The sequence below is a fragment of the Populus nigra genome, chromosome 5 (genome assembly GCF_951802175.1).
Source record: "Populus nigra chromosome 5, ddPopNigr1.1, whole genome shotgun sequence".
NCBI lineage: Eukaryota > Viridiplantae > Streptophyta > Magnoliopsida > Malpighiales > Salicaceae > Populus > Populus nigra.
The window spans coordinates 6,176,699-6,200,357 of NC_084856.1; the positions used below are offsets into that span (position 1 = coordinate 6,176,699).

Below are 23,659 nucleotides of genomic sequence, written 5' to 3' on the forward strand. Positions count from 1 at the left end.
AAATGTTGAGCATAATTCTGGATACATATACATACTGATATTTGTAAATTTCACAGTATTTAAAAGATTATCTTTTCGAATTGTTAATTCATATACCAGACAAGCAAGTAAAAATTAAATTTTATGGGTCAAAAAACTATTTTATAACAAACACAAATTCAATAATAAATTGGCAACAAAGCAAATTAAATTCTAGCCAAGAAAGCAAACATGTAACCTAAGCCTTAAAAAACTCTACTTAAGATTTATTTTTAACTCTTCATCTTCCTACAAAATATAAATTAAAAGACAATCTCTTTTTTTTTATATAGAATAAAAAGTTTTGGATTTCACAAAACCATACCCACGGAATGATTCTTCAATATCAATTTTTCATTCACTCACAATTTATTTTAATTATGATAATGTTTCACGTTAAAAAAATTTTATTAGAAATAATTTCCAATCATAAAGATGAATATACCCCACTTTTAATTTAATTTTAATCTTAAATGGAGTCTACTGGTTTTAAACAAATTTTCTAACGGTAAATAGTTGTGCTAAAATCTGGCTATGAATTCATTAACAAGAACTAAAGATATCAATATCATACAGGATTATATGAAAGTTGATCTTTGCCGAAAGAGTAGACTCAGCAAAACCTCTAGACAAGCTAAAAAACTACTGACCTCTACATTTTACAGTTAATAATGATAAAGTGTTGCCTATGGGATTGCATTGCATGGAATCGGAAGAGCCTCTAAAAGCAGTTGATTCACTTGAAGTTAATCCAACAGAGCATTGGAAGAGTAATACAACAGTCTAGCAGCTTAGGTTCTGGAAGAATTCCTCGGGTATGGAAGGTGGGCAGTACTTCTTTGCCACAAATTTGTACTGCGACAAAAGTAATATTAGATTAGGACGCGTGCACTTCAGACCATTCCTCTGTACTAGTGTTCATGCTATGCAGAGAGAGAGAGAGAGAAACAGGGACAGAATGAGAATCTTGCTCACCTTATGCTGACTGTATTTCTCCCTGATTGCGGGTAAAGTAGAATTATGGCTTCCACAACACAGGCGATAGAGATCCTTTACACAGTGACACAAATCAACAGGCTCGTAAAGTGTGTAATGTTGCAATGTGGAATTCTGTTCCAGAAGAAATGGAGTATCAGGTATGATTGCGAGTTTAAAAACCCATGAACTAGAAGTTTCATTATTTTTTAACACGTACCCACGGTCTCTTTGAAGGAAGAAGTATATATTTGGCCAGGAAAATGGCAGAGGCAGCTACCAGCGACGGAGCATAGCAAAGCATAGTATATTCCAGGAGAGATAATTCTGCAATGTAGTTGGCCAAGCATTCCAACTGCATTGATGGAACCTAGCAAATGATGCCACGTACATAACAACCAAAATAAACCAAAGATTTTAGGGATGGAGGTGATAGATATTATAAAAATCAACAATTCCATGGCCAGCAGAGCAAAAATAGATACCTCATTAATTCCTTGAGCAGCACGAACAAATCGCCTACATGCATGGATGACAAGTCATGAAAACAGTATAGCATACAGGAATAATAGATGGAGTAGATAACCATAAGTTGGTCATTACCTCAAAAAACATTTAGCTGTTGGGGCTGTCATTTCAAACTTCAAGTAGTTCAAAACAGTTGATTCCATTTCCAGAACCTGCAGCCATTAAAAATACTTAATGCTTGTGCAGGTTAGGAAGAAAAAAGTATAGTGGCAGAATTATCTGTCAAATGCACTTGGGCATCTGGACAACAAGAACAATACCTCATCCCTGAAATATGTGTTATCGGTAATGTAGCAAAACTCTTCCACCTGGGGTGCACATATTTCCTCGTATTTCCTGGCAATATCATCATCTTCCTTGTTAATACATGAGATAGTAAAATTTTTATAAGAAAAAAGAGGTGTCATTTATAGAACAAACAAAGACATCGCAGAAAACTCTTTCTTACGCAGCAACCATCATGCAGGCAATACCAAGCAGCTGCAGTCGTTGCCTGTTCATCACATTGCCAGACAGATATCGATCAATGTAGTTCACGGTCAAATACAGGGTATCTGGTACAAGCCTGTACTCTTCAGCTACCTACATTTTGAATTACAAGTTCAGCATTTGATTACTCATAGTCCATCTGAAGAAATATTTGTATTCCCATAACCCGTCTATCAATCTAAAGAATGGTTACAAAAATTGATCATTCTTCAAATCACGTTGCAAGTTTACAAATATGTAATGCAATTCAATGATGTTACCTCCACAAGCCAGTCAACCAGTATTGCACGCATGCTGGCATTTATGTCTTTCTGAATTCTTTCCATGAAGTTTGTGGAGGGTCTTTTCTTCATCTAAAATCCCATGAAATTCAATAAAGAAAAGAATAACGATAAGTCCAGGCACGTACAGGTAGCACTCTGGAAATGCATTGCGCATACCAAGATCAAAACAAAACTTGAAGACGATGACAGATTATACATGGAAGAAAGTAACTCATTTAGCAATGCCACAAGCAGGTACAACTGTGTACTACAAAGGAGACTCATAAGTGGCACATAAGCTTGAATACTCTACCTCAGATGCACGCAAATGCTTGTAAATATCACAGGCAATGGTTGCACAAAGCTGCGGATCCTGGTAATTGTCATCAACATTAACAATTTTATCATCTGTTTCCATATCAGTACGAGTATCTCTGATGCATACATTTTCTGCGCGCATATACAAACTAAATTAGGAAGTCTAGAAAATAAAACAACAGTTATTAAGATATAATAAAGACAACAGAAATGAGAGTGAAAAAAGTTAAAAACCTGCAGTTTCCAAATGATCTGAGATGTACAGATTGCTCAAGGTCTTCTTATTGATAGAATCAATTGCTATTATTTCATTGTTATCTATATATTCAACCTCGGGGCTCTTAAAAGAATCACATGTGGACATTGATTCATCCAAAGAAATTGAAAGATCATCAGATTTACTCGGAGAAACATCAATGCTGCATGTAACAGAAACAGCAGCAACAGGAGGGACACTTTCGTCTCTTGTTGAGATAGAGATCACCTTACAAACACCAACAGCACTCGATTTCGCATTTAAGAATGCAGGTAAAGTACTGCTATTAGAAGCAGGAGGTCCCTTCTTCACCTTGGCAAATTTATTTGAGAATGGTGCCTGCATTTATGAAATTCAGTTAGGATCAACTAATTCTCTGCATACTAGAACAAACTCACAAGCTTAATCTGAACATCACAATAGAGGGAGTTAATTAGAACTTGAGAAGTTAATCATAAATCCAGTGTCCGTGGTGACTCAACGAAATGCTGCTTTATAAGGAAAATCAGAGCCATCAAGGGATCAAAACTTTTATAGTTGGTAATGCTTTGATCATGCCACCTTGAGGATAACATTATCAAAATCAGATTATAATGCAGTTTCTAAGTATGCAAAAAGGCATTAATTTCAACACTGACGATAACACTGCACTCTATGCAGATCATAACACAGAAGCAGTTTTTGTCAAGATTCTGATCACCAGAATCTTATGTTACCAAGTATCCAAACAGTGACTTAATTGGATATCTTTAATGCACCCACAAGTAAGCAAATTATTCTCTCCTTTTCTTAATAACAAATAATTATGCATTCTTTTAGCATTTACTATCTTTTTTTTAAATAAATTGCAATAAACAAACCCTAAAAATAATCAAAACCTTGCTGGGCTAACAAGAATAAATGACAAAAGACCCAAGAAAGTCCGCATGCAACAAGAAATACCCAGAAGAAAATGATACAGAAAACCCATTAAATGTTTCTCATAATTTAGAAAGAGAAAAGAAACGAAAACAAGAAATAAAAAAAAAAAAAAAAAAACAACCCACCAAAGTAGATGATGGAATTAAGGTTCTTGACCCTTTTTGAGTCACATTCTTTTGATTCGTAATGTCACCAAGAGGGGCTCGTTTCTTGGCCAAATGAGGCGCAACGGCCGTGGCCTTGCCTACATGCTCTGTCGATGAAGAAGACGCGTGTCTTTTTGCAAGAGACGACGACGTTGAAGAGGAAAACGACGAACGGCGTGTCTGCGTCGACATTTTCAACCCCCTCTCTCTCTTTCTCTTCAATTTTAGTAAGAAGAAACAGAGAGGGGATTTAAGGTAAAGGCGAGAGTTTTAAAAGGAAACAAAACAATCTTGGATTTTTTGAAAGAAAGCAAAAGGGCTCTGCTTCTCTTATTCGCGCAGAAGGAGAGGTTTTACTTTTACTGTTTAATATTTGTTTCTTACTATTGAGGCGGGGAAGGGCTTGATTTGAATTGTAGAGAGATCCTGACCGTTGATTCGGGCTCGGTATTCGTTGGGAGCGTAGTTTTGTAGGGACCACTGTATCTGTATCGTGTTTTTTGGTCTTGTTTTTGGAGTGTCACTGACAAACGAGATTCCGCCACGGGGATAGAGATTTTTTATTTTAATGGAGCTTGGCCGATTTGAGTAGATGGTTTTGGATGGAAAGTCACAGGCTGTCTGTCGACTAAGGTTTAAAGTTTTGAATTCGAAATTCAAACGGTCACTAGATCCTTCAAATTTGTCTTCACAACGTAGACAAATTTGTTAATAATTGAGCTGCTCTGCGGAGTCATGTTTTTCCCATTGGAAAGTGAACTTTTAAATGCCGAGTATATCGGGCCAAAGTATATTATAAGTACCGTCCCTATACTATGTAGATTTCATCAATTGAGTCCCCCTACTGTTACTTAAATCTGTTACGTCCCTCTGCTATCTTTTTTGCTTACAATTAGAATCCTCCATCCAAAAAGTTGTTTGCAAAGATTTGATGATGATCAGCCGGATGTTTGGAGCTTGGGCAAGTTGAATAAAACTCACCTCATCTTCATTTCCCGGGGTGAAAAAATAAAAGATTATAATAAATTAGAGAATCAGCTTTAAATTTTAAAAATAAGAGTATTTGTTATTAGTTGTATATGATAAATACTCCAAAAATATTAGTATGAATACTTAAAGAATAAAATATATATATACACACACACACACACACACACACATATATATATATATATAAACCCTTTACCTAGGTGATTCAGATGGTATAAACCCTTTACCTAGGTGATTCAGATGGTAATATAACTTCTGCACTTTGTTATATTGCTTGAATAAATGGGTTGGAACGTCATCTCCTTCAAATAGTATTAATGAGAGATAGATATCTCTTAGATGATATTAATATTGATAGAAATATGGTAGGCCCTTAAGAGACTTTTATGCACCTAGAAATGTAAGGAAATGATCATCCTTGACTTTTAACATTTTATGTTAAAAGTCATAAGAATAAACAAACAAATCCCCATTACCTTAAAAGATTATCAACTCCATATGTATTTGGACTTGGAATGATTCCTAAATTAAAGGTGATGAGTCTGACAACTTGTAAAACTCATATATACTTGGACTCAGCAGGTAGTTGAATCCAAGGGTGTTAGGTCTGGCATCTTACAGATCAACTGTACTTGAGCTCAGTGCGTAGCTAAACCCAAAGGTGTTGGGTCTGGCACCATGCCAGATTCACGTGTATTTGGGCTCAGCATGTAGCTGAATCCAATGATGTTGGGTCTGCACCTCTTCAGACCTATATGTTCTTGAGCTTAGTATGTAGCTAGATCCACATATATTTGGGCTTAATGTGTTGTTGAACTCAAAGGTGTTGGGCCTAACTTTTGGTATATATAACTAGGTGGTTCAGATGGTATATATAACTTCTAGACTTTGTCATATTGCTTGAATAGATGGGTTGGAACGTCATCTTCTCCAAATAGCATTAATGAGGGATAGATATCTCTTACACGATATTAATATTGATAGAAATATGGTAGGCCCTTAAGAGACTTTTATGCACCTAGAAATGTAAGGAAATGATCATCCTTGACTTTTAACATTTTATGTTAAAAGATATAAGAATAAACAAACAATTCCTCATTACTTTAAAAGATTATCAACTCTATATGTATTTGGACTTTGAATAATTCCTAAACTAAGGGTGATGAGTCTGACAACTTGTAAAACTCATATATACTTGGACTCAGCAGGTAGTTGAATCCAAGGGTGTTAAGTCTGGCATCTTACAGATCAACTGTACTTGAGCTCAGTGCGTAGCTAAACCCAAGGGTGTTGGGTCTGGCACCATGCTAGATTCACGTGTATTTGGGCTCAGCATGTAGCTGAACCCAATGATGTTGGGTCTGCACCTCTTCGGACCTATATGTTCTTGAGCTTAGTATGTAGCTAGATCCACATATATTTGGGCTTAATGTGTTGTTGAACTCAAAGGTGTTGGGCCTAAAAGCAAGTTAGACTCATATCATTTAGGTTTGATGTTTTATCAAGCCTAAGTATGTTAGGTTATTACCCTATTTATGGCATTTTTAATCATGGGTGTTTTTAAGCAAACACGCACACACACTTCGTTTTTTCAAGATTTTAATACATACCTCTAAAGGGAGTTTAACCAAATTGGAGCTTGTTAGTTTGGATAAAAGATCTACCCTTCTATTCTCTTCTCTTGAAGTATGGTCAATTGCGATTTCTATGCCTTTAAATATTCATTGGCACTGCCCCACTATTAACTGGGAGTTATTGTGCAAATGGAGAAAGGAAACCTCCAAAGGTTTTACTAGGCCCAATCTTGCTAGGAAAACTTCATACTCTAGTACTGGCTAAAAATTCAAATTAAATTCCACACTCAAAGACATATTCATGCAGGTCATTAGTACCATCACAACACCACTACCTTTAAAATTGGAAGATCAATCTACATATAGTTCCCAAGGTGGAATTAATTGTATTAACTGTGGGGGGGATTATAGTTTCTCTTGAGAGGATCAACTGTTTAGATATTGGAAATGCTTATCTTGGATATCATTCTCAAGAAAGTGTTCTATTGTGAGGTCTACTAAGGCTTGCTCTTTAATAGTTAGTCTTGGTTGAAATAAGAGTCTATATTCCTATAGCTTAATCGATCACATCATTAACTATCCAAGCATGTATAGTTTGTGGAGAGTTTATAACATAGGCTACTATGTTAATACTATAACTTGATGAGCTTGGAATTATTATTTTAGTTTTCTAAAGGTACTCACTAAAGCTAGGGCCATCTTTTTCACTTTTAAGTATCTTGTTTCAGCATCATTGAGAGTTTAGCAAAAATAATTGATTGGGCATTGTATGCCTTCCTTTTACTTTACCAATATAAAATTGACTGCCTGGTTAGAAACCCTAAGATAGAGGAATATGTTCTCGGTTTCTCTTGGTTGTGACAAGATCATAGAAGAGAATAGATACGCTTTAAGCTCTTCAAAATATTTCTTGCACTCTAATGTCCATTTAAAGTTGGTGATATTTTTCAAGATCTGGAAAAAATTATAGGTTGTATTCTTTTAGTTTGGATATGAACTTGTTGAGGGTGGCTAGTCTCCTAGTGAAGCATTGAACATCTTTGACCTTTTGAGGAGGAGTCATGTTTAATATTGCTTGAATCTTCTTAAAATGGGTTCGATTCCTTTACTCCTTACTAAAAAAACTAAAAATCTTTCTTTTATAATGACAAACACATACTTGGAAAGATTAAGCTTCATCTAATATTTGCTTGTAGCAGAAAAAACCTATTCTGAATCCTTCAAATATTGTTCAAACATCATGTTTTTCACCAGTATGTCATCCATATAAGCTTTTATGTTCCTCCTAATTTGGTGTTTGAACACTTTATTGACTATCCGCTGGTAAGTAACCCCTGTATTTTTCAAGCTAAAAAGCATTGTCTTGTAGCAAAAAGTTCCTCTCTATCTTTTGGATATATAGGGATTTGATGGTACCCTAAATTAACATCCCAAAATCTTAAGAACTCAAAGTTAGCTTTAGAGTCTATAAATTTTATCAATCTATGAGAGAGAAAAACTATCATTTGGATAGACCTTGTTTAGGCTAGTGAAGTCCACACATATCCTTCATTTTCCAGTGCTTTTCTTTACTATGACCATATTAGCCAACCAATCCGAATATATGACTTTGTGAATAAATCCAACAATCAACATTTTATCTATTTTTACAATTATTGCTTGTTATCTTCCCCTTAAAATTTCTCTTTTTTTGTAAAATAAAAAGGAAATTAGATTATCTTAAAGTTTATGAGAATTTATCTCTGGGCTGATCCATGGTATATATGAAGTGTTGAAAGAAAAATTAGCATCATGGGTAAAAAGAAAGTATGTCAATAGTTTCTATCGAGGTGGTTCCAAGGTAAAGCTTATCTTGATGATAGCCCACTTATTTAGCTTTAAAGATACTTTTTTCCAACTGCTATGTGGTCTTAATTTTGACCTTCACGCTCCCTTTCAAAAACCCATAGTGGTTCAAAACTAAAGTTCTCTTACCTTTCAGATATATAAAGGCACAATACTTTAAGGCCCTTTGATTTTCTCTCATGATAGCCACCCTTTTATGAGTAGGTAATTGCAAGACTAAATATTGTGTGATTATGACTATATTGATTATGTGTAAGAGAGGTCTTCTTATTATGGTGTTATAGGGTAAAGCCATGTTTATCCATAAAATTTTATTGAATGGTAAGACACCTAGGGTAAGTGCTTATTGTGATTGAGATCTCCAAAACACCTTTCATTGTTCATAACCCTTTAACCTAATTAAAGAGGTTTTTACAAAAGTCATCATTGAGGGATCTATCCCCATCTAGGACATCACATCTCTGGATAGGATGCTAACTTACCTCCTATCATTTACCAACATCATCTTATAGAGTAAAAGTTATGGGTTTTGTTAATGAGTCGTTGTGAAGACATGTTTTCCATAGTTCTTCTTGCCATTAGAAATATCTCCCTCAACTGAAATACGCTTTAAAATCATATTAGTCTCATGTAGGACTTGGGTTGGTTGGGCTCTTCTCTGTCACATTTTATGGGCATGCCCTTTAACAAATTGCTTTAAATAACCCTTATTTACCAACCTCAATTTATTTCTTTAATGTGAACCAATCTTCTATATCATGTTTTTTATCTTTATGGAATAACCAAAACTTCTTGAAGGCGTGTGTGTGTGGAGGCAACACCATAGAAAATGGATAACAAACAAAGTCTTTTCTTTTGATGATTGTAAAGACTTCTGTAAGGGTGACATTCAAAGGATTCATATGTATTCTATTAGGGTGTTATATATGATCCTTTACTGATCTTTTCTGACATTTATTGGAATTATTATCTCTGCTAGAAGAATAATTCTATTTGAAAAGTTTTTTTATTCTCAATATTCTAGTAGAAAGGGAAAGACTCATTCCTTAATATACTGGTTTATTTCACATGTATATAACTTTTCATGACTTGTTTCATCTTCAATAAGATTTTGTTTGATAGAGTATACAAATCATTCTATAGAGAACGTTCTTTCACTCCATTTATCAAAGCCTCTAAAGCTACTGGTTGAATCAATTCCTCTATCTTAAGCATTTTTTCATTGAACCTCTTCAAATATGCCTTAATGGACTTCTCTCTTGATTGAGTAAAGCCAAAGAGTTCTATGAATCTTTTCCTAAAGGGTATAATAGTGCTAAATCATGACACATTTTTAACATGAAGGTCATAAAAACGGCTTGATATTACCCTTAGGATGCCAACACGGCTTATCTAAGGGCTTGCACCTGATTGATGAGTTGTTGAAACTTTGATGCAACAAGTATGACTGTAATTGTAAAGAGTCATGTGACATGTTATATCCTAAAGGTATCTTAATTGTCCACCATTAATAGCGATTAGGGATGTCAAAAACAGGTTCAGAAAGAATAGTTGATAACTTTTTGATCAGTTTCTCCCAGACGACACTAATTGATAATGTTTGAAAATCCAATATCCTCAGGAATAAGGGTTTTTTTAAGTGTTTAGATAGATGATGATCATATTTTTACATAAATATTCCCTTCTCAAGAATTTAAAAAATAGATGATTAGTGATAGAAAACTTGACATTTGCAAAATAGTTCTTTTGGTGGGATTTAATGACCTTCTGATGATAAAGTTAGTGACATTTAAGAAGGAATTTTAATAAATGAAAGAATGAGATTTAAATTCTACGAACAAGAATGTTTGTTCTTAGTTTACGTATGATAAATGCTCTAAAAATAAAAGTATGAATATTTAGATAATAGAAAAGGTGTGAACCCTTTAGGTGGTCAAGATGGTATATACAACCTCTGAACTTTGTCATGTTGCTTGAATAGAAGGGTTGGAATGTCATCTCCTCCTGATAGCATTAATGATAGATAAATATCGCATACACAATATTAACAAGGAATAAATATCTCTTACACAATATTAATGTATGATGGAAATATGGTAGGCATTTATGAGACTTTTGTACACTTAGGGATGTAGGGAGATGATCATTCTTGACTTTTAATAATTTATATTGAAAGACATAAGAAAAAACAAACAAATCTTTGTGACAAAAAAAAACCTAAAAATATTATCAACTCCATATATATTTGGATATGAAATGATTCTTAGCTCAATGGTGATGAGCCTGGCAACTTAATGGATCCATATATACTTGGACTCATCCTATAGTTGAACCTAATCTAGTATCTTATGAGACCCATATACATTTGGTCTTAACACATAATTGAACCTAAAGGTGTTGGGTACAATATCTCTTCAGACTTATATGCACTTGGACTCAGCGTCATGTATTTGGGCTTAGCGCATAGCTGAACCCAAAGGTGTTGAGTCTAGTATCTTGCCAAACCTATATATAATTGAGTTTAACGTATAGTTGACCCATGAATGTTAGGTCTAACACCTCTCCATATCCTTGGGTTTAACAAAACTTAATGATGTTGGGTCTAGTAATTTGTCAGATCTACATATACTTGGGCTCAGTGTGTAACTAAACCTAATGGTGTTGGGCCTAGAAGGGAGCCAGAACTATGTCATTTGGGCTTGGCATTTTACCAAGCTTAGGTATGTTAGATTATTACCCTACTTTTAACCCTTTTAATATTGTTTTTTTAAGCAGACATATCATGTGTGTGTCTGTGTGTGTGTGATATATTGATACATTATAATACAATTTGAATATTGTTATAAATATTACAATTTGAATTTCCTATCATCTTCCTTATTATCATCTTCGACAATTTTTGACATTAGATAAAGAAGGAAGATAAGAGAAAGTGAATATATATAGGTAGAATTTAAAGAAAGGCGAGGAAACAAATAAAGATTGGGGTTACAATTACGACGAGGGATCTTTTTATGGCATATGGACTGTAGATATTCTTGTTATGATCATTGGCACATCTTTCCTACCTCGTCATTATTAGAGGTGGGTTTTACCACTAAGAGTGTGCATAGTGGTAAAACATCAAGTTATCAAAAGATTTAGGTTTTTTCAAGTGAATTGTACATTAGATAGATCTGAATGAGATGTAGACTAAATAATAATTTAGCATTTATTTCATTTAAAAAAATGACATAGTTTAGTAAAAAATTTAGGAGAATGCCATAGGTTGAAAAAAATATTTGGAAAATAGCACAACTTGAATATAAACCATATTTTTAAATATTTATTTTGTACACAACCACTAGTTATTTAGTCATATTTCAAAATGCATGTCTTTTACAAATTAATTAACCCAAACAAAAGTCGACCTAAAATTTTATGAAGATCCAATAGTTAAAAGATTAGATTCAAGATCCAAGACCAAAAAAGAGAGAAGAGATAAAATGATGTGGTAAGAAAGAAAATGAGAGAAGAAAAAAGATAAACAAAGAATGGGTTATCAAGGACACACCAGAGATTCATTTTCAACACATATAATACCATTATAAAGATCTACACGAGACAATTCTAACTACACTTTGAAAGATCACCAAACGAGATTATAATTAACTATAAATTAACCATGAACAAAATCCCTAACCAATTACGACATTGTTTGGTGGTCTTTATAACAATACCGGGTGTATTGAAAACGATGTCTCGGTATGTCTCCGATGACCCATTCTTTTTCCTCCTTTCTCATGCTATATCAACTCATCTCCTCTTCTTTTTTTCTTGGATATTGGATCTTCATAAAATTTTGGGTTGATTTTTATATATGTTAATTAATTTGAATGAGAGATGAATATTGAAACAATCATTATTCTCAATAGCAGTTGTGTTCAAACTGTGCTATTTCTCTAATACTTTTATAACTGATGTTATTTTTATAAAAAATTTTATCAAATTATGTTAGAATGGTAAAAGACCTAATTTGTTTTTAAAAAGATAACACGATTTAGTAAAAGTTTTAGGAGAATGACACTGATTGAAAAAAAATATTTGGAAAATAACACAATTTGAATATAACTGTGTTTCTGAATATTGGTTTTGTACACAACCGCTACTGGGTTTAATCATAACCTAAAATGCATGTTTTATGCAAGTTAATTAACATGTATAAAAATATACCTAAAATTTTATAAAGATCTAATAACCAAAAAAAGAGAAAAGATAAGTTGATAGGGGTAAAATAGATAAATAAAGGAAGAAATAAGGAAAAAAAAGGATGGGTCACTGGACACATACTAGGGTTTTGTTCTTGACATACCTAATACTGTTAAAAATATCTTGAAAAAACTATTCTAACCATACTTTGGTAAACCACCAAACGAGGTTGTAATTGGTTAAGGGTTTGTTTGAGGATAAATTAGGGTTAATTATAACCTTGTTTAATGGTTTTTCAATATGTGGTTAGAATCGTCTTGTCGAGATCTTTCGAATGGTACCAGATATGTAAAAAACAAAGCCTCAGTGTGTCCTTAGTGACCCATTCTTTCTTTCCCTTCCTTTTCTTCTCCATTTCTCTCTCTTACCATTTCAACTTATCTCCTTTCTATATTGGCCATTGGATCTCGAATCTCATATTTTTACCATTAGACCTTCATAAAGTCTTGGTTTGATTTTTGTACATGTTGATTAATTTGCATGAGACATGCATTTTGAAAATGATATTCTTAATAATAGTTGTGTACAAAACCAATATTCAGAAACACGATTGTGTTCAAATTGTGTTCCTTCCTAAATACTTTTCTAACTTGTGTCATTTTCCTAATTTGTTTTACCAAAATGTGTTAGAATTGTTCCTTGTTTCTCTTCCAATATTTTAACTATTTTTATTCCTTTTATTTATTTTGAAAATTCTTATAAATCTTTGTTTTTATTCTTCAATTCACTTGTGGAATTTATTCAACTTGAAACCATGCCAAACATCCAAACATAATTTGAAGAAACAAAGGAAATTATAGATGTTTATCATTCATTATTAGTTTAATATTTATATTCATTTTTATATTTTATTAAATTTTAAGAGTAAAAGTAAGAATTAAAGCAAACCCTATGATAAAGAAGAGAAAAAAAAACTCAAATAAAGCATCCACTTCAGGGGTTATATGTGGGTGTGTGTTTATTCACAAAGCACGAAGAATATTTGATCAGATTCGTGGACTTTCTATGAGAAAATACTTATGATACATCAAACTCATGCTTTATCGAGCACATTATCCCATTTTTAAATCTTGGAGTGGCCAAATAGGGTTTAACCAATCTTAGTATTATAGAGTTGGCTTGAACAATTATAACTTGACCTGATTTTAAGTGTGGTCTATTTTATGTAATACCTATCATCCCAGGTTAATTATTGTGAATGTTTCTTCACAATAATTATTTTTTTTGTTAATATATATAGTTAGTCTACTAATGTATACTGTTAATAAGATATATCTATAATTAATTTTAGTAAACTTTGATTATGACCTTTTTTTTGTTTAGATTGTTTATGTGATTTTTTTAAAAAAGAAATGGTTGTGTGTTCATGTTGGTTGGAAGTGTTTTCGTTGTTGGATTCTCTTTTAAATTGTTTCTTTATAGTTTATGATTTCTTATGTGTATAAAATTGTACTTACTTGGGAGGTCTAGCATGCTAGGTGAGAGGGCCAACTTGGTGTCTAGGTCATTGATGGTTTGTAAGACTAGTTAGCTTGGATTTTTTAAATATTTGTCAAATCATTAAAGAAAATACATTTGAACACCCAATCTTTTAGTTTACAACGAAAAGTTGATAGAAAGAGCTTGCAACTGAGTCAATAATACAGTCTCCTTTGCATTTACTTAGAGAGTGTAGTCTAACTACTCATTGTTTCTATTCATGATCTTATTTGGAAAGCCATCATTTTTATGGATAGATTATCACAATGTTGTTTTGTAGAATTATAAATCAATTTTCCCTCTTAAATTTTTAGTTGGCTATTGATGCCTTGGACAGGGTTGCACCTCTTATATATGCTATTAATATTATTCTTTGGTAATGATATGTCAAACATTTAATTTACTCATTTGTGTCTTAACAATTACTACTACTATTACTATTATTGTTTTCTATAGATAAAAAAATAATACCTAACAATCCCCTTATTACAAATAAAAAAGTGTCAATATAGATTGGTATTGGAACAAGTATTCGAATTACCAGAGTGGTTACTTGTTCTTCTCAAGGCTAAGATAGAAGAAGAGAAACAAGTAAGTTTCATTTTAGAATACTCCAACAAAAATTAGTATTCTTAGTTTATTTTTGGTTACATATTGTTGAGTAGTTTGTTAATTTTTTAGGGTTTAAGCCTATATTAACAAGTTATCTCAAATTAAAAAGGATAAACTTTTAATAAAGAGATAATTATTACAATAAGTTAACTTGGATGAGGGTATGTTAGGCTTGTTCCTTCAAAGCTATAAAAAAGTTTAGACATTTCATTTTATTTGCAAATAGAAAATGATATGAATTACTTATTTCCAACAATTACTTCTAATTAGTTTTATAACATGATTATCTTAAATTCTGAATGTATATATAAAAAAGTTGAAATTCTTGGTGTGGATATGAAAAATAGCTTTTGTTTCTTTTTGGATCTTATAGTGTTATGATTGAAGAAATCTCATGTTAACATGCAAAGGCTTTTACAAAAAAAAAAAACTTTATTTTACCTTTTATGCATATAACTAATGCATAAATTTATCAATTTAGGTAAATTTCAATCATTATAAAGATTTATCATTTTAGGTAGTCATATAACCCTCCAAGGAAAAACATGTATTTTGTGTAAAAAAATTATCAAATGAAAGGCAATGAGTAAAAAAATTATCAAATTAAAAACAATGACAAATGCTCTGACCTTTTTCAAAGAATGCCTATGACAAAGCTGCAAATTACTTATCATCTTTGTTCTTGTCTTTGGTAAAGTGTATTTGCAATTGTTGAAGTAACAAATAAGGGTTGATGCATTTCAAGGTGCTGGACTATTTTGACTGTGGATAAATAGCTGAGTGAATGGTAGCTTTGACATGGCAATAGATTTTTTTTGGCTAGTAGCTATGTCTTAATTCATTTTGCTTCTTTATTTTGGTCATGTTTTTCTTTGTGGTCATGCCATGCTTCTCAAAAAAATTAAATTTGTTTTTCTTTAAATTATTTTTTGATATTTTTGGATTGTTTTTGATGTGTTGATGTTAAAAATAAATTTTTAAAAATAAAAAAAATATTTTAATGTATTTCCAAGTGAAAAATATTTTGAAAAACAACTACTGCTACAAGACTAAACACAATCTTTGTATCAACTACTACAAGCATTTATTGTCAAATGTTCCACTGAATAAATTTTTTTATTGTAGGTGTGATATTGTAATTTACTTGTAATCTTTTCTTTTTCTTTGATTAAATGTAGTTTTTATGTTTTTTTTAATCATATTAGATGATATATTTGTCTGTGGTATCCATTTTTGAGTTGTCTAAATAAAAAATATTGTTTTAAGAGGTTGATGGAAAGAAACATCCAATGAATATACCTATAACATATGCACCAACACAAAGTGATCGGTTGGACTTTAGAATTTGTCTCTTTTTTTTTTCTTCTTGTAAACCATTATTATACAATGCTCTAAATGGTGTGGGGGAATTCATTGTTCCCTCACAACAGTAATTCACAGTGCATTTTTTTTTCCTCTCTTTTTTCTATTTTCTTTTTGCATTTTTTCATTTCCCCCCCTTTTTTTTGTCACTTTTTTGTTTTTCTTTTACTTTATTTTTTTTTTGCACTTTTTATTTTTTTCCCTTTTTTTATTTTTTTCCCCAAAATTTTCTTTGTCAATATTAATTTTTTAATATTGAGCTGATTAAAAATTTTACTTTATAATTTATTTTCTTTAAAATATTGTGGATTGCTACGATATTTTTTCACATGATTTTTCTATTTTATTATTTTATTTTTTAAAATTATATCTGTCGATTTTATTTTTTCAATATTAAGCTGATATTGAGCTGCTTAAAAATTACAGTTATAATATGTGAGGGAAGCATTGTAGCTTTCCTTGCAAATTACTATGGATTAATACAGTGTTTTATCCTACATAATATTTTTTGTTTTTTTTTTAAATTGTCTTTGTCAATTTTATTTTTTTTATATTAAGCTGGTTAAGAATTACAATTAAGTAATAAGCTAAAGGGTGTGAGGAATTCATTGTTCACCCACACCCAATACATTGTGGATTACAAGTAATCCACAGTGCATTCCTTTTTTTTTTTTACTTTTTTTTAAAATTTTCCCTTTTTTGTTTTTTTTCCAAAATTACTTTTCTTTTGTTTCCAACTTTCCCCTTTTTTTGTTTATTTTTTTTTAAATTATCTTTGTTGATTTTACCTTTTTAATATTGATATGGTTAAAAATTTTGCTTTTTTCTTTTAAAATACTGTGAATTTCTACAACGTTTTCCTACATGGTTTTTATTTTTTATTTTTTGATTTTTCAAAATTATATTTGTTGATTTTATTTTTTTTAATATTAAGTTGATTGAGAATTTAATTTTGTAATTTTTTTCTTTAAAACATTGTTGATTGCTTATAATTTTTCTCCGCATGGTTTTTGGTGTTTTGTATTTTCGATGATTTTCTTTGAAATTAATTTTTTTGATTTTATTTTTTAATATTGAGCTGGTGAAAAATTACAGTTACAATATATGAGAAAAACACTAGAACTTTCCTTGCAAATTACTGTGAATTGTCATAATGTTTTTTCCCACATGGTTTTTTTCTAGTTTTTTTGTGTTTTTTTTTTGTAATATTTTTTTCCAAAATTATTTTTGTCAATTTTTTTTTAATATTGAGCTGGTTAGAATTTAATTTTGTAATAAAGCTTAATCATGTGCAGAAAATATTGTAACTTTCCTCATAAAACACTATGAATTGCTAGAGTGTCTCTCAACATGTTTTTTTTTCTTATGATTTTTTCAAAATTATCTTTGTCAATTTTATTTTTTTAATATTGAGCTGATTGAGAATTACAATTACAACTCATTACAAATAAGGCTAAATCATGTGGGGAAGCACTATAGCTTTCATCACAAAACATTGTGAATTGCTACAATGTTTCTAACATGGTTTTTTTTTCCCTGTTTTTTTTGTTATTTTTTTTTCTAAAATTGTATTTGTTAATTTTATTTTTTTAATATTGAACTTATTGAGAATTTAGCTTTGTAATGTTTTTTCTTTAAAACACTGTGAATTGTTGTAGTGTTTTCCCATATGATTTGTTTATGATTTTTTTCAAAATTATTTTTGTCAATTTCTTTTTAATAATGAATTGGTTAAGAATTATAATTACAATAAAGCTAAATCATATGGGGAAAGTGTTGTAACTTTTCTCACAAAACACTATGAATTGCTATAGTATTTCTCTAAATGTTTTTTTTTTATGATTTTTTCTAAAATTATCTTTGTCGATTTTATTGGAGAAAACACTATAGTTTTCCTCAAAAAACATTGTCAATCGCTACAATGTTTTTTCTCATGGTTTTTTTTCCCTCCAAGATTATCTTTGTTGGTTTTTTTTAATGTTAAGTTGGTAGAGAATTTAGCTTTGTAATTTTTAAAAAATATGGCGAAAATAATCATTTTGTTCCGTCTCTAAGTTTTTGATCACCAACACAACTTTTTTTCCCATCATGAAATATTGGCTCCATCATACTTTTAATTTTTATTACTTATCTAGCGCTGGTTTATAATTATAACACTATCAAGTATATTTGTTTTATAAGCCTGCAGCAGCGTGCGGGCATGCCACTTCGTTGTGATCTAATTTAGATCCAGTCCCGCAACGTAGTGTAGAAAACAAATCTAATATTAATTAAATTATATATCACAATTATTAATTATATGAATATCCCTACAATTATTCTTCTATTTAATAGCCAAATAGAATGGCTAATAACAGCTATAATATGTATTAATAGTAGTAAGTAATATCATTTAATATCATAATGATAAATTATATTATATAATAATTATTATTATTATTATTTCATTTAAAAGTAAAAAGTATTAATAATAATTAATATGAATGTGCCATTTGTTTTATAATTTGAAAGTGTTTATTCATTATTAGAGAGAGAGGTTAAAGAAGATAATTAATTATAAATCATCACAATATATGATTTGATTTGATTTGGTGAAAAAAAGGGAAAATTACAATGTTTTGATAAATCTTTCTTATTCTAGTTCCTAGATTTTCATGCTGATTTGGAAAGTAATGAAAAAGAGGGTGAAATACGTGTCTGCAAATCTATGTGTTTATAAATATTTATTTTATTTTATTCCAATAATAATCTTTTAATTATTAAATGAAATATAATGATAATTTTATAAATAACTCAATTTTTAAATTAATGTTTTTTTACGTAAAATTTTATTAACTTATAAATAGGATGTAAATTATGATTTAAAAAAAAACTAAGGTAAAGAAAAAAAAAGAGAGACTAAACTCATGGTAATTTTAAAAAAAAAAGTAAAATAGAAGTAATGTTAACATGACACATGTCAAGTGTGTACATCATGGAAACAAACCACATCAGCATGAAACGTGTCAGGTAAAGAGACATCGCCTCTCATTAAATCCAATTTACTTTTATCGTATGGATAATAAATATAAACGCTGCGTTTCATGGTTGTCGACATCACAACCATTGTACAGAACAAACCCACGGCCCAAAGGCCGAAACTCTACTAAAAGCGGGAAAAGTTGGAACACCCTCCCTCCCTCCCTCCTTCCCCACAATTTATCATTCATATCTCACAAACAAACCCAAGACAGAGGCATGGCGCCATTATTGCAGAGCTCACAGCCATGGGTGGAGAAATAGTAACTAAATAAAATATCTCTCTTCAATTCCTTCAATTATAGTATTTACGTTTCTGTTAAAACACTGATTTTTTATTTGTTATTTTGGGCAGTCGACCAAAGCAAGTAAAGGATGTAGCTCACCAAGATGAGGTGGTTCGCGTCCTCACCAACACTCTCGAGACCGCAAATGTGAGTGAGATGCAGATTCTCACTATCTATTACCCCTTCAATTTTACTGTATATATATGTGTTTTTTTTATTTCAGTTGAAACCCTAGCTCTACCACTCTGCTTTTTTTTTTTCCCTTTTTGCAGTGCCCACACATGCTTTTTTATGGCCCACCTGGTACCGGAAAAACCACCACTGCCCTGGCCATCGCACACCAGCTCTACGGGTACTGCTAATTTTATAGTAATACTCTGTGTTTTTTTGTTGGAAAATGTTCTCTGCATTGATGACAATCTCTTACAGGCCTGAACTCTACAAGTCTAGGGTTCTGGAACTAAATGCAAGTGATGACCGTGGAATCAATGTTGTTCGGACTAAGATCAAGGATTTTGCTGCTGTGGCTGTAGGTTCTGGTCAGCGTCAAGGGTGCACACTCTTCTTCTTGCAATAACTTTTTTCTTCAACTTAGAACATGATTGCAACTTGCCTTTCACATTCGCCTTTTGTGCTTCCAATACTACAGGGTTTACCCTTGTCCACCTTATAAGATTATCATCCTAGATGAGGCAGATTCGATGACTGAAGATGCTCAGGCATGTTTCTTTCTTCCCTTTATGATTGGTTATTTACAAAAATAATGTGAAATACATGGATGCCATCTCACTTGGAATCTATGCAATACATTACAGAATGCCCTGAGACGTACAATGGAAACTTACTCCAAAGTTACTAGATTCTTCTTCATATGTAATTACATTAGCAGGTGAGCCAATTCTACTCTGCTTAGTTTTCATACAACATGTCATTACACATAATTTGATGATTGTTGGGGATTCTGCTATTAGTAAGATTGTTACTGCACTCAGGGGGCACGATGTACTTGTGAAACATAGTTTTCTGACGTAAATGGCCTCCATCTTGCATCTGTTTTCCTAATAAAGCAAGGAGTCATTGTATGGGTTCATCAATGGGGTGATGCTTAGGTGCAATGACGATTCCACTGCAAATTTCTTCTGTGAACTCTATGGCCATCAGTCCTGATCTTCTATTTTTTTGGATAGAAAAAAATATTATTGCATGATTTGCACTCATAATTCAGGGGATTGTGTTTTTTGCAGGATCATAGAGCCGCTTGCTTCAAGATGTGCAAAATTCAGGTTCAAGCCACTTCCAGAAGAAATCATGAGCAATCGTATATTGCACATTTGTAATGAAGAAGGCCTCACTCTGGACACAGAGGTATGCAAAGCTTGCCACGTTCATTCCTATTTTTTCAGTGGCTTCATTTCCTAGCAAAAACATGTAATGTACCACTGCAGGCTCTCTCAACCTTAAGCTCTGTCTCACAAGGTGATCTTCGCCGGGCTATCACATACTTGCAAGTAAGTGATGCTTTTTTTTCTCTTTTGCTTTCCCGTTTCATGTCATGACTATCATGCTTATATTCTGTACTCCATTATTTTTGTGTTTTGCTCACTGATTTAGTTAACCAAGATTTATGGTCTTGCTACTTGTACGAACTAAACTACAAATTCATACTAGTCATTTTTCATTTCCTCTTGGTCTAGAAGGCATGAAGCAGACTATCCTTGAATCCTTATCACTCGCTGAGACTATTCACATTAAAATATTGATTTCTTACGGCATTTTTAATTCCATGAGATAGAACAGCATAATTTAATGTTATCGAGTTTACCATTGCCCTTATGAATATTGCTTCAAATGAGTGACAGTTTTTTGACCTTCATCAAGCATGAAAACTTGTTTCACTAGATTGGATTGTTTTATTGTGCAAACATAATCTCAAAGTCTCTAGCTTTTGAGGATTAGGGCTATTATGATTATATCAGGATCAGAAACTTCTATAGGTTCAAAAATAAATATACCATATATTAGAATTTCTGATGCAACACAATCGAAGACGAGATTCTCGATAGACCTGCTCAGCCAAGCCCTTTCACGGAGAGTGCTTCCATAAAAAAGCTAGTACTATTAGTAAGCCTTTGGTGTGTGATATTTGAATGATCATCCTAGACAAGGGTCCAAATGTATGTTTTGCAATTTGTTGATCTTTTTTTGAATTGAATTTGTACGAGAACAAATTGATGAGAGCTCCTTAGCATGAGAACAAATTGATGAGAACATGAAATATCATAGATCCTAATTTTGTGACCATTTGTTTTTCTGACTGTTTTGATCATTTTATTTGAAAGTTCCATTTTGAAAGCAGACAATACCCAGTCATTAGCTCATGCATTGTCTTCTGTTCAAGTTTCCTATCTCGCAGTTATAGTTGAACTGCAGCATTTGCTTATTGCAGGGAGCTGCTCGCCTATTTGGATCGTCAATTTCATCCAAAGACCTCATAAGTGTGTCAGGGGTAGGTTATATTAAAAACTTTTTAGGCCTTTTGTTTTGGCAATATATATTCTTGTTATGCATGGTATTCCTTCTGTGCCCGGATTTTCATGGTGTCTTGGTTTATTAGGCCATTCCACGAGAGGTTACTGAGGCAATTTATGCAGCATGCAAAAATGGTGACTTTGATTTGGCGAACAAGGAAGTAAATGATGTAATTGCAGAAGGATATCCAGTCTCTCAGATGCTTGCTCAGGTTCTGTTTTTTCTACCCTTGACCAACTTTCATTGCCATTGTCAATTTTCAATTGACAGATAAATATGCTACTCATATGAGATTTCTTCCAGTTATTTGAGGTGGTGGTTGAAGTAGATGACATATCAGATGAGCAAAAGGCTCGCATATGCAAGAGTTTGGCTACTGCTGATAAGGTTACTTTCTCAGAAGCTCGTTTATTTTTTCACACAAGATTAAGTAATAATAACAAAAGCCGAAGAGTACTTGGCAAGAGTGTCTTGTATTATAAACCAGTTAGGAACTTGGGTGGCCCAGTATTGCTGCTGATAGAAAACCATAATTTGCTCTTTTTTTTAGAAGAAAATGGTTATAATGCTGTATTTGAATAAATGACCTTGCTGTCACCCCTTCCGCCTCACCACCATTGCCAATGATGCATATGAGAGAGAACCGCTGAACTTTGTTTTTCTCCATTACTGGATCCCACTATTTTCACCCTTTTTTTTTTTAACAAGGAGCTTCTTTGACCCATCAATGTCAATCTAGTGTCTCCAAATATTCTTGTTTCTATTTTTATCTCATTTTCCGGGTATAAATTTTTGAAGGCACACGATGTCATAATGGCCCCCATTAATATTTATATTTTCTGCCTTTCTGTATTTGCAGTGTCTTGTTGATGGTGCAGATGAGTATTTGCAGCTGCTAGATGTGGTTAGCAACACAATGCGAGCTCTTTGCAACATGCCACAAGAATTCTCTTATGATATTTAGCTAGCATTCAAGCTTGGATTGAGATGCAGCACATGGTGAGATCATGTACGGTATAATGCTCCACTTTTGGAAACTGTTCTGTAAAAGAAATTCTTAACAGAAGAGTTTACCTTCAAAATATTTATGCATGTGCTTTTCAATCGTTTTCTTCCTCCTAGTGGGATCGGTGGCTACTTAGAATACTTCCATGTATTTGAACCCTAATTGATTAAAAGATTGAAACAAGTGGTTGCCAATTTTCTCTCTATTTTACATGCCCATTTTTCTTTTCAATCGAGTGCCTGAAACTCGCAACCTTCGGAAGGCATAGAAATCTATCAATGAGACGCCTATATGATTATTTGGTTTAAGAGTTGTTAGTGGAAATACTGCTGAAAGCTGGGACAAAAAGGCGTTCTTATTGGTTATCCTTACCCCCACCTAAGTTTGAAGTTGATATGATTATAGGTCCTCGCGTATTTGAAAGCCCCTTTCACGTTTGCATTATGATTTAGGAGCACAACTTACAAGTGGCAATTCCACCGTTGCAGGCTTGTCGGGCTGCCAGACAGCCAGAGGCTTCATATGATGCATGATCATTTGTAATATTTGAAATTCTGAATGGTGCACAAGATCATTATAGTTACTTTTGGAGTCCAAATTCAATACAGGTCATGGTAGTAGTAGTTAATCTGCATTAGTCAAGGATGCCATGTTTTGTCCTGTGCGGCTTATTTGATGTGACCCAGACTACTTTTGTTTAATTTTTACAAGTAAATCTGCTGAAATGTCCATGATCTCATGCTAGGATTGCTCATACAACAAAAGCTAAAGGCGTGGAAGACAATATTATGTATT

The 23,659-nt window shown here is 32.3% G+C and overlaps 2 protein-coding genes across 2 annotated transcripts; one reads left to right on the forward strand and one right to left on the reverse strand.

Annotated features, from left to right (window-relative positions):
• Positions 1-534: 534 nt before the first annotated feature.
• On the reverse strand, positions 535-4,247 carry LOC133693988 (cyclin-A1-1-like). Its single transcript, XM_062115386.1, has 11 exons — positions 3,894-4,247; positions 2,826-3,186; positions 2,587-2,723; positions 2,271-2,363; positions 1,970-2,103; positions 1,782-1,857; positions 1,597-1,673; positions 1,479-1,512; positions 1,214-1,363; positions 994-1,128; positions 535-873 (listed from the first exon to the last, which is right to left on the reverse strand). The coding sequence occupies exons 1-11, from the start codon at positions 4,104-4,106 to the stop codon at positions 802-804; spliced, it is 1,482 nt and encodes a 493-aa protein (XP_061971370.1). The 5' UTR covers positions 4,107-4,247; the 3' UTR covers positions 535-801.
• A 14,903-nt stretch (positions 4,248-19,150) lies between these two features.
• Positions 19,151-23,058, forward strand: LOC133693818 (replication factor C subunit 2-like). The gene is made up of 12 exons (XM_062115144.1): positions 19,151-19,305; positions 19,398-19,476; positions 19,602-19,681; positions 19,759-19,881; positions 19,979-20,048; positions 20,145-20,218; positions 20,574-20,694; positions 20,775-20,837; positions 21,776-21,835; positions 21,944-22,069; positions 22,162-22,245; positions 22,718-23,058. The coding sequence occupies exons 1-12, from the start codon at positions 19,262-19,264 to the stop codon at positions 22,820-22,822; spliced, it is 1,029 nt and encodes a 342-aa protein (XP_061971128.1). The 5' UTR covers positions 19,151-19,261; the 3' UTR covers positions 22,823-23,058.
• The last annotated feature ends 601 nt before the right edge of the window (positions 23,059-23,659 follow it).

Bases quoted from the DNA above. Each gene is read 5' to 3' on its own strand.
- LOC133693818 (XM_062115144.1), top strand. From the start codon at position 19,262: ATGGCGCCATTATTGCAGAGCTCACAGCCATGGGTGGAGAAATA. The intron at 20,838-21,775 runs GTAAGTGATGCT...TGCTTATTGCAG, and splicing joins GGGCTATCACATACTTGCAA to GGAGCTGCTCGCCTATTTGG. The intron at 22,070-22,161 runs GTTCTGTTTTTT...GATTTCTTCCAG, and splicing joins TCTCTCAGATGCTTGCTCAG to TTATTTGAGGTGGTGGTTGA.
- LOC133693988 (XM_062115386.1), bottom strand. From the start codon at position 4,106: ATGTCGACGCAGACACGCCGTTCGTCGTTTTCCTCTTCAACGTCGTCG. The intron at 3,187-3,893 runs GTGGGTTGTTTT...TCATAAATGCAG, and splicing joins TAATTCCATCATCTACTTTG to GCACCATTCTCAAATAAATT. The intron at 1,858-1,969 runs GTAAGAAAGAGT...TGATATTGCCAG, and splicing joins GCCTGCATGATGGTTGCTGC to GAAATACGAGGAAATATGTG.